The following is a 12,005-nucleotide window of genomic DNA, read 5'->3' as shown; positions in this document are numbered from 1 at the left end:
GGTAAAACTCTTTCACTTTACAAAAATTATTTTCCCCTTTACAAAATCCACTTGTTCCGGACAAGCATTAATGTTGAGCCCTTGGTTGGATCCCTACTGTTTACTGCATAACAGGAATATCACAAACTGAGTGTAGACCCTGAGTACAAACCTATGAAAAATATTTAACAGTAAATCTTGCAATTCCCCATTGATTTGCTGCTCAAAACCATTTAGCCTATGTATTTACTTATGTAATTTATTTATACAGGAGTCTTAGAATAGAATATACATAAACTTTAAAAGAACAGCATTTTTTAAATAATTTTCTTAATTTTCAAAACAGTAAAGAACAGCATTTATTTGAGAAATATTTTGCGTAACAATGTAAATGTCTTTACTGTTTTGATCCATTTTACTCGCTGAATGAATTTTACACCAACATTTGGAAGGGTAGTGTCTAAGACACCACAAAAGCTAACAAAGCTGCTTTTCAAAAAATGCATTTTTCACAAAAGGTTATTCTTTCATAAATTTTGTTGGCACATGAAGCATTATAATTTATTGAAGAATACATTTGGCAGTGGTCAGTTCACCTAAAAGCGTTAACTGTATCTCAGTGGGAGAAGTAAAGCAAATAGGCCTATATGTTAAAATCTGTACCTACAGGGCAGGATGGCTCATGTAAACCCAAAATATACTGATGACTGAATTCTTGACTGACAAGATTTACACAGAATTAACACAATTCATACATTGATAGCAGAAATGGTTTATTATGTGATGACAGGGTTGTCGGTGGATTTCGGAGTACACAGAGTGAAGAGGTGATATTTCTTCTAATTAGAGAAAGTCAAATATCAGTTAATTTGCCTTTGATATCAGTCCATCATATTTTATCCCTAACACTGACACTAACACTAGCTATGTTGTATCTCTTTTCCATTTTCATTGGGATAAACTGAATAAGATCTTTTGTTTTTGTTGCCAAACAGACAGCCTTTTACATCGTCCCGATATTCTGTTCCAGCACATGATCCCACTGAGCAGACAAAGATGTTCAAAAGAGTGTTGTGCAGAAATTAGAATATTACCTGCTGTTATTTATGCATCATAGCTCAAGTGCGTTAGTTCCCTGCCAAACCTGCGGTTGAATATGAGTGATTCCTCCATCGCAGCTTCTAAAGCATCAGGCTGCACCACAGAGCATGATGGCTGTATTTTCATCCACCCACCTGACTGTGAAGTGTTGCCTAGCCCCTGCGGATGTAACCCCAGAATCATAGCTGTCCCTGCCTCGGCCTACACACTGCCAGCTGCGCTGTGTGCGTCAGGCAATCTGAGAGATGCTCTTTTACTGGGCCTCTCCTCAATGCTTCATCTTAGGCCTCTCCCAGCTGTCAGAAACCTGACAGCAGGTTTGATGTTTAACGTGATGTAGGTCTCAGCCTGTCAAACTATAGCATGAGTCGAGCTGTAGAAACAGACAAAAAATAGTGTGTTATGAATGCAGTTTCTGACATTGAACTCCAACATATCCAAAACCTCAGTGAATTGATCATTTCTTTACCTTTTCTGAAGCCTGCATAACTATTTAATTAGCACTTCATTACAAATAGATTATTAAATATACAAAAACAGTTCAATAAAGAACAGTGAGTGATTCCCTCTTTTCTTTTGTTATATTAACATTCAGACATACTTACTGTAATACACGGATTTAGTACTATGTTACACTTCCATTGCTTTTCCCCAACAGTTCCCCAAACATTCACTTAATACATAACTGATTATGTTTGCGTGAATATTTAAATACTATAATTCTGTGTATATGTGTATATTTATCAGGATCGCCTGCTGGCAGAATCTCCTTTTATGCGAGCGCTTCAGATGTCAATTAGAACAAGAAGTGAGGAGAGAAAATGTAATTCTCTCATAAAATGTACAAATAAAGTTACTTTTAAATGTTCAATTACTATTTGGAGCATTGGGATTACTAGACGAGGGCTTAATGAACACATTTTTAATTGTTCAATTGTTTTTTTTTTGCATGCATGGAACTCAAAATTAGACTCATTTTGCAAGCATGGTTCACATTATTTTAAACCAACAGAATTCTTATAAATACTATGTGAATATTTAATACATCAGCCATAGTTTGTAGGATTGATTGACTGTTTCTAACAACAGTTTTTTTCTGAGTATCCCAATCTATCCTGTTGCTTACTTTAGTGTATTTGTACTTTCATTTTTTCCAGGAGGCACAGAAGGTGAATAACCCTATGAACAGTCAGTCTGATGGCCAACCGAAGAACCTGAATGATAAAGATGACGCCCCAGCCAGCGAGGTGGGGTGGATGACCTCAGTCAAAGACTGGGCAGGGGTCATGATCTCAGCACAGACCCTTACCGGCAGAGTTCTGGTGAGACGGCTACACACATACACCCACCGAAACATCACATGATGCTCACATACAGTACATCCCTTTACAATCACATTCAGAGCATATAATTCTCATTCATTTGTCACAAGCTACAACACTGTTAGCACACTGCGGATGTGTTTTTGTTTCTGTCAAGTCTAGAGGTCAAGATTATACCCAGATGATGATGTACAGGTGTTTTGCTAAATAGAGTCTAATTAGCATGCCTCACGCAATAAAGGGCTTTTGGGAGTGCATTATACTGAATGGTGACTCGTGTGGGTGGCGCTCGTCATCGCAGCTGTTAGTGCTCCCACATTGCTAGACACGGACAGGTCAATTAACAATGAACAATTGAGTCAATTTACCACATAGTGAAGATCATTTACTTTGGGAACGTTATGCAAATGAGAGCAGCCCTAATTTTATGACCTTCAGCAAATTATGGATGAAATCGTTTTGCTTTGTTGTTTTATACTCTGGTGGGTCTGCATTTTTGAAAGCTTTAACCCTTATATGCCAGTAGCATGTCCTTCATGTATTGTGAGTTTTCTTCAGTTCTGCATCTCATCTTTCAGGTGGGGTGGCTGTGGTACATGACCAGATTGGGAAGCAGGGCTCTCAGTAGACCAGTCCAGTGCAGTGTTTCTCTTTTCGTGCATGACCGATCTGTAATTGGCTGTTCATACTGACAGCAATTAAATCACTGACGGAAGGTTGCAGTGCTGCGGTCACCATTAGACGTTCTTACTCGACTAGTGTGTAACTGTATTAGCAGACTATGAAATTAACTTCATTAACCACAGTGGCTGGTCAGTAACAGCCTGATGTGGCCAGAGATTTTTATTAGATATATTTTTTTCTCCATAGTAAAATATGCAATTAATTCGGAGCACCCCCTAAATAGGTTTTTCATGGAGTGTTCACAATTAAGGTACTGTCAGTTTAGAGAAATTTCAGTAGGCTATACATTGTATAAAGCCTTTCACAATGCTTTAGTTCCAGAACTAAATGTATAGTACTACTGGGACGATATTGCGCAAACTATTTCCCAGTACCATTTAAAATAAAACACTATGAACCACACCATTGTGAACGTACAAGATGTATGAACCACTAATTTACAAGAGGGCAAGTAAACCGGTAGTGTAAGTCCGGCTTTGCGAGAGAGTTCAAAAGTTTTGTGAGGGAACGCAATTCATTTTCTAAACATTTCTAAACATTCTAAACATTTTCTACCCACCATGATTTATTTTCCACCACCATGTCCTTTTAGGGGCTCCGTAGTTAGCAGCATATATTATGTATATTTTAAGAGAGGTTTGGGGTTAATAGAATTGTATAATTTCAAAAATAGATTTTTCATATTTGAAGGAGCTATCCTTTTAGGTTCATGCAAACTGTGATGATGTCATTAGTTTGTAATTTGTTTGTATTTACACAAGCAAGTTAATTTTGAACAATTCAAGAGAGAAAGATGAAAGGAAACTTTTTTGGTTATTCGCGCACCGCTCTGTATGCTCACACACACATGAAGGACACACACCCGTTTCAGTGCGAATACTGAACTGAATCCTATTCTGAATCTTCTGAACAGACACATGCACCTAAAATTATGACAAAATAACCATCTCGACATTCATTCAGGTAAATGCAGTCAGTTATGTCTCATGTGAATGAAAACAGCTGAGAAAAAAATCAGATGTGATATGTATCATTATATCGGTTCCGTGCATCAGGTCTTAAAGGGAGAGCGGGATATAAATCCTGCTGCTGTCATTAAAGGGGTAGTTCACCCAAAAATGTAAATTTGATGTTTATCTGCTTACCCCCAGGGCATCCAAGATGTAGGTGACTTTGTTTTTTCAGTAGAACACAAACAAAGATTTTTGACTCAAACTGTTGCAGTCTGTCAGTCATATAATGTAATTGGATGGGAATCACAGTTTTGAGAGTAAAAAAAATAAAAAATAAATAAAACATAAACAAAACCAAATTAAACTCTGCGGCCCATGATGATACATTGATGAAGACACAAAACATTCAGTCTGTGCAAGAAACTGAACAGTATTTCTATCGTTTTTTTTTTTGTTTGTTTTTTTCATTGCACTTTCCGAACTGTCCTGAGCGCTTTCTCAACAGCCGGAGCTTGATGCGTCGTCTTCTTGGTTTACGGCGGATCACATACTTATAAATGCATTACCACCACCTATCTTTCAAATGGTCCATTGACAATTGATCTATAATCTCAGTTAGGAGGGTCAACGGTCCATTTGAGAGATAGGTGGCGGTAATGCACTTATAAGTCTTCAATCCACCATAAAGAAAGATGACAACGCTTCAGGCACCGACTAATCTCAGTCCCAGACAACACTCCCACAGGGCATTGGCTAAATGTCAGATGCATATGGGACACAAAAGTGGAAACACTTCAGGAGTATCGAAGTTGTCATCGAATTGGTTGAATCTACAGGAGTTCCACAAGACGTATTTGTTGCGTTCTTTAACGTTCCACCTGGAAACAGAGATACAGTGATGCCAAACCCCTTCAAGAAAGAAGAAAACCGCCGTGTTTATATCTGTGATGACGAGCGCTTATCATGATCAGCTTAACAATGGATTTTCAAAAGTATGTGAAATATTTTAAGTTTGCGGCATACAATCTTTATAATATGTCCAAGAGTTTTACACACTGGTCTGTTATTGTGGTGACTTTCCATGCCTCAACGTGATGATGAACAAAAATAAACTGTGATTGTTTTTTTCACGTCGATCAAATTGCTTTATAGGCGGCCTTGGCCAATGAACGCTGCCATGAATTCTAGACCTTCAGGATTTAATTTGGGTTTGTTTTTGTACTTTCAATGCCGTGATTCCCATCCAATTACATTATGTGACTAACAGACTGCAGCGGTTTGGGTTAAAAAAATATTTTTTTATGTTCTACTGAAGAAACAGTCACCTACATCTTGGATGCTCTGGGGGTAAGCAGATAAACATCAAATTAAAAATTTTGGGAGAACTATCCCTTTAATGATCATCAAACAACAAAACAGCTTTGATAAAAATATATATTTAATTTATACAGTGAACACTATGCAGTGTCATTTTCCCTAATTATTACATTTCTGTACTACCATCCTTGCTTTATTTATAACAGATTCTGTTCTATTTATCTATGGTTGTAATTTGTGGATTTGTTCTTATTTTTGCTGGCTGTTCTCTTGTCTCTTAAATCATGTTTAACTTTATTAGTTAATCTTGAAGTATTTGCTGTGGTATCAGATAAATACTTTCCTTTCAATTTAATTTATTTTTTAATATTTTCACCACATATCAAAAACAACAATGTGAACTGTGAGATTTGTGATCTGTTGCAATTGAATCGTGTTGATTCGTCATTGCAAATCACTGTCAGTGTGAACATCTCTAAATTCTCAAAGTATTCAGTATAGCTACAGCATGACTGACATTGGTGTTGGAACATTTATTGATTATTTCAGTAATCTGGACAAAGATAGTGTTCATTGCTTTACTGACCTGTTATAATATTCAGTTCAGTTGCATTCCAGCAGGTAGAGCCAAATACTGTGGTGTGTTTGCTCAAAGTAAATACAATGAAATACAAATTAAGTGGATCTTTTATTTGGATCACACAGATATAAATGAATGTTATTCCCATGGCTCAACCTAAGCTATTGAGTTCTGTGCAAACAACTTAATGGGTTGGATGTACCAGTGGATCATATTTCTTTGCGGTGCAGATGGAAAGTGATAGTCTGGCTGGAATTCACCTCTAGACTGATGCACAGAGACACTATAGCAGTGCATACAGTGCGTACCTGTCAGTCATACGAGCAGCATTACCTTGGATCTGAGCTCTCTGTGCCCTAATGTCCTTATATACAGATAGAGCTGTGCTTATTGCAGGCTTTCACATACCAGCTGGTTGTACCACAGTGTGAGTTTGGGAAGAGACTTAATGACAAGAGTGCACTGAAAGTTTATTCAGTCTGAATTGTGAGTTATGAAGTGTTTGGAGTGATGTGCATGTGAAGGTGTGCTGTTAGTCCTCCTCCTGAGGCCTTCTCCTGACCCTTCCTTTAAGAGAACGCTCTATCAGTGAAGGTCTGTTGAGCAGGAGCATATTGTAATAGTGTGAGTGGGAGTTTTGTGTCAGGGCTGTGACTGCATCGTAAGTATTATACCAGCGAATGAAGGTCCAGCTGGAGCGCTGCTTCACACCCGTAAATCAACTCACAATCTTTCATGGGCCAAGACTCTCTCTGCCTCCACTGAACACTTAATTCATGTCTTTACATGACAACAATCTTTTAATCTCATGATCTCTTTTTTAGTTTCAGGTTAGACACCATATTGAATTTAACACAAATGAAAACAAGGCTGTAAGAGATAAATTTGCAGTCCATGCACTGGTGCACACTGTATAAAGTTCATAGATCACATGATTTTCACAATTCGTAGCTTTCAAAATGGTTTTGTGGAGCTTTTGTCTTCTGAATTATAATTTGTATTTTTTCAGAAATGAGTTTTATCAGCTGGACAGTCGGTGTGTTGTTTAACATCAGTGCTATTCATTGAAAGCACTGTACTTCTATTACTTACAGCCTCAGGTTCATTCCTGTAAAAAGTATTGCGCTACCCTGACTACAGACTATGGGGCTCTGAGTATCAGTTCTTTTTTCTTTTTTCTTTCTTGTTGTATCTAAATCATTTGTATGACTTTTGGTCTATAAATGGTTATTTAACTTATGTTTTCTTCCACTGAATCTACAGTGTCAGGACAAAAGATTTTTATTTAGTTACATTTGCTAAATTCTGTCTGAATTGAAAGTGATGAGGCATGAAGACAATGTGTCTGACATATTGTGCGCCCAGTGTATTCTGATTAATGTAGAAATGACTTATAAATTGGTGTTAAAAAAGTCAAAACGATTCATGAACATGTTTTAAAATTCTAAATATTATGTGCTTTAAGACAGGGCAATTATAACAACATGTCTTTAAAGAAATACTATTTATTTTGTTTACTTAAAATAAAATTCGTAAAAAAAGAGAATCAAATTACAACCAGAATTGATAAATTCACACCCCTGTTGATTATCTATGGATATACCTGCATATATTTGTTTAAGTTCAAACATTTCATAGCCAAGTGTTTCCTCTGTTTCAAACACAGGTGAAAGACAGCTTCACTTAGCTTCTTTCTTATAATGAGAATATTTATCAAGAAGCAAAGCCTTCGTTACACCAGAGCTGCACAAATCTCATGAGAATGCCATCAATTTCTGCAAATGAGCAATGCTTTCATCAGCCTCTCTCTTGCTCCCTGGCTTTCTCTCTTTCTCTTTTGCTTGAGTTGAACCATCTTTTTGAACCAAATGGTCATTGTAGCCAATTAGATTCAAAATTTTTAAAGCAATAGTAAAACACAGTAAGAGTTAGTGCAAATAAGCATTGCATGTTCTCCACACTGTTGATAGAGAGCCGTTGAAGGATTTGAATTACAATACAATAACCAATAAGCATAAATAGTTACCGTATACCGTTTACTAGTGTATTAACATTCACACATTCTAGTGAGCATTTTTGACTGATGACATAGTGTTGTGCATAGTGCATATGCATTGTGAGTGTAGTGAGTGAGTATGTGTGGGTGTCTGTGTTTTTGTGCAGCGGTGCTTCAGAGCCCATATGTACTATGAGCTCTGTGAGTGTATGTATAACGTGTGTGTGTGTGTCTGCGTGGGTGGATGTATGGATTTATGCCCTCTATCGGAGTTCGTTTTGCAGCTTAAAATCGCAATGAGAATCCGTGGACGCCGAGCCGGGCTGGTAGCCATGGCAACAGCAGTTTACCTTGGCTCTCTGTTATTCTGATGTGCAGAACTGGCAAGCTGTTTAGATCCTCGGCGAAAATAAGAGAATTTTCTTTTGAGCGCTCTGGTCACGGGGTAAATAACAAGAAAGATGAGGGTGACAAGCACCTGTCTGGCAGGAGGGTAATGTACTGTGTGGGGTGACATTGTGAAAATGAAGCCTCATAATGTTCATTAGGCTTGTCTGATGACTTTGAGGGCGCTAAGATGTCAGGTGTTTCCCGAAGGGAATCATTTAATTACGAGATCTATCACAATCCACCTACTGCAGTTTAGTCGTGTCTCCTCAGGCAGCGCTGAATTATAGTGTGCTAAATGAGTGTCGCTCTTCCATCTTGGACACGTCTTATGTAAAGGATGGACACCAGACGAATCCTCTGCGTGCTATAGTTTCAACAACATTTCCCCCTCATAATAGCTTTAGACCATGCATAATTGGTCAATATATGGGTGCTGCATCAGTCAGCAACACTTAATAATAACCTCTGTGCTGCTGGCAGGATTAGTATTCTAGACAAATGTCCCCATATGCTCAAAAAGCAGCTACTCTTTTGTATTTGTCTATTTTCTTCTTCCGTCGTGGGGTGCAGCCATACGCCGGGCTCCCAGATGGCTGATGCAGCGTGTCATATATCTAACTCATCTCATCCATAGCACGAAAACATCATCAGACACCTAAACAAGAATTTGGTTTGGTCATAACGGATTACTTAGCGGCAGGCTTGGTTTGTAAATGTGATTTGTCTCTCTCTCTCTCTCTCTTTCTCTATGTGTGTGTGTGGGGGCGGCAGGGACCGGAATAACAAAGACTCGGCAGCTGCTGATTGGAGACCAGTTCAGCTTTCTGTCTTTTAATGGCAGTAGATGGGATTTCGTTAATTGAAGCTTAGCAACAGCTCCCTAATGAGTCGTTTCATGCCTTTTCTTACTGGTTTAGGTGGCTCTCTTTTCATTCAGACAGCTTTATTGGTCGTTCTGGGAGGCAGGATTATGTCGGGGCTAGCATGCTCTGAAAGGTTCCTGTTCCTTCTGACACCACAGGGCTCACAATGAGATGAGAATGTTAGCCTCGGAGGAAATTAAATGAGTCTCCACCCACAGGAAGCGTGACCAGAATCCCTAGCTGCTTCTTGGCATGGAAGCACAATGAAGGGCAAATGTTAGGTGATTTAGAGGTTGGATAAAAACTTTACATTTTAAAATAATTGTTTTTTAACTGTTTTAAAAAAGAATTCATTTCTGTCATAGAAAAGATTATTTTTTTTTGCATCATTGCTCCAGTCTTGGAGTAATATGCTGATTTGGTGCTCAAGAAACATTATTATTATTATTATTATTATTATTATTATTATTATTACCAGGGGAAAAAGACATTTTATCCTGCTTAAGGTTTTTTTTTGTGAATGGAAAATGTGGTACTTTTTTTGGTCAAGTCACCTTTATTTATATAGCGCTTTGAACAAAACAGTGCCAGCGGCAAGGAACCGAAACTCCATCGGTGACAGAATGGAGAAAAAAACCTTGGGAGAAGCCAGGCTCAGTTGGGGACCAGTTCTCCTCTGACCAGACAAAACCAGTAGTTCAATTCCAGGCTGCAGAAAAGTCAGGTTGTGCAGAAGAATCATCTGTTTCCTGTGGTCTTGTCCTGGTGGTCGTCTGAGACCAGGTCTTTACAGGGGATCTGTATCTGGGGCTCTAGTTGTCCTGGTCTCCGCTGTCTTTCTGGGATGTAGAGGTGACTTTTAAATGTCTTTACTGTTTCTTTTTATCAATTTAATGCATCCATACTAACCAAAAGTATGATTAAAAAACAAAATAAAAACAATAATAATAATAATTGAATGAATGAATAAAAATAAAAAATACTGACCCAAAACTTTTGAAGGGTAGTACATCTTCAAAAGACACAACACTCTTTGAAACTGAACACTATTGAATTAAATCCAGGCATGCTTATGGATGACTTTGCATTAAATATTTGAAATATATCTTAACACTACATATATGTCTTTGCATTAGATGACAAAAACACTCAACAAAGTTTACTCATTAGTGAACTGGATGGGAACTGGGTTCAAACATTCATTAAAAATCACCTTGCAAAAATGATTCAAATAAGAAATTCACTCGTCTCTTATGCGTCACCTATTTGTAGATACACTTGTTTTGATATTTGATATTTTGTAACATTATTAATTGTGCATTAACTGTACAAATACCTCCGTTATTACATTGACCAACACTGAAACATTAGCTGATATGAAACCCCGGCTTCTAGACCTAGAGTATTACTTGGCTGATTTATTTTACCATCTGACAGCAGTGGTGGGCTACACATAATATACAAATAAAACAGGTACAATAGGTGTATTTAGCAGGAGCATTCAAGAGATTGAATGAACAGTGATAAAAATAAAACACTATATAAACTGATTCCTAAAGTAACTGTATAACATTTCTTCAGTCAAGAGCAGTGAGTGATTTTTCTCTTTGTGATACTACGATATTTCTTTAAAAGCAGATCGTGGAGACCTTTTTATTGTCCATGATCAAAAAATGTCACATCGCACACCCCTATCTGAGAGTCTGTTCAAAATGTTCTTACAGGTTCTGATAGGCCATGGTGCTTGTGTTTTGTTCATGCCTCCAGCCCCCCACTAGGAACAGGTCTGGGAATGTGAGCACCTGTGCAGGAGAGGTTATAAACGTGTGGGAAAGCAGAGAGAATCAGAATGTGCTGTGTCAGCCATCAGCCCTCTAATGACCTCCTGTCCTCCGACCCCTTCACATATATACCCAGCAGACTTACCAAACATGGTCTTGACCAAAGCCACTGCCTCTATTGCTGGACTTTGAGTGTCTTTTCAGATTCTGCATGCACACCCATATGGCTCCGTAGCAGGAGACTGACAGAGATGGAGTGCGTCTGAATTCATAATTATGAGTTCCCATGGAGGGCATTTCTAATTTGCAGTTAATCTTTTGCTGCCAGTAAACTTATCAATGGGGGAACGGCTGTAATTGAAGGAAGAAATGAGTCAAAACAACAAAAATAATGACAAATCCATCAATCCCATGTGAAGCGTGACATTGAGCATTTGCACAGTAATTATCTGCCACATAAATCACATTTATATTATATTTTTGTAGTTCGGTTGCATTTTTCATACTGATTAAGACAAAGCCACATATTATGTCCCCATTATTCTTTATTATAATAGACCATAATTTACAGTGTTTGCATCGCAGCAATTGCTGATAAACCTCACATATTGAGGGGTTATATTAAATGCATAACCCTTGATATTTATTCTTGTGCTAAGTGTGCTAAGTTTGTGTAAACCAAAATACTAAAATAAATTTTAGATTGAAGTTTGAAATTTAAATACAAAGCTTTATTTCAAATGCACCATTTATGTGGATTTTTTTGTATCCGATTTGAGTTTCAACGTACTATACTTTTCTTTTAGACATATTGTTATGTGTGGAATATTTGTTTATGCATATTCATTCATTTTACCATGGTAAAATTTGCCAAACATATAAGTATGTCTGAGATGGAAAGGCAGCTTAAGGTTTATCAGTTTGTTTATTTCCAACGTTTATTTTTCATTATTTGAATGCTGAATCTTACATCTAAGTAAAGGTTACATCTAAGCAAAAAAACAACAACAAAAAAACACTTATCGGAGTGCAGTTCTGT

At 37.6% G+C, this 12,005-nt stretch overlaps 1 protein-coding gene across 16 annotated transcripts in view; it reads left to right on the top strand.

Moving 5' to 3' along the window:
• Positions 1-12,005, top strand: part of LOC127970003 (calcium-activated potassium channel subunit alpha-1) — a 200,111-nt gene that overhangs the window by 51,182 nt on the left and 136,924 nt on the right. For all 16 annotated transcript variants that reach the window (XM_052572184.1, XM_052572168.1, XM_052572183.1 and 13 more), the window contains exon 2: positions 2,238-2,402. In XM_052572184.1, the coding sequence (XP_052428144.1) occupies positions 2,238-2,402 (165 nt within the window). The remainder of the gene's footprint in view (positions 1-2,237; positions 2,403-12,005) is intronic.

This window comes from Carassius gibelio, chromosome B13 (assembly GCF_023724105.1).
Source record: "Carassius gibelio isolate Cgi1373 ecotype wild population from Czech Republic chromosome B13, carGib1.2-hapl.c, whole genome shotgun sequence".
Lineage (NCBI taxonomy): Eukaryota > Metazoa > Chordata > Actinopteri > Cypriniformes > Cyprinidae > Carassius > Carassius gibelio.
This window is presented reverse-complemented; position numbering and strand designations above follow the sequence as displayed.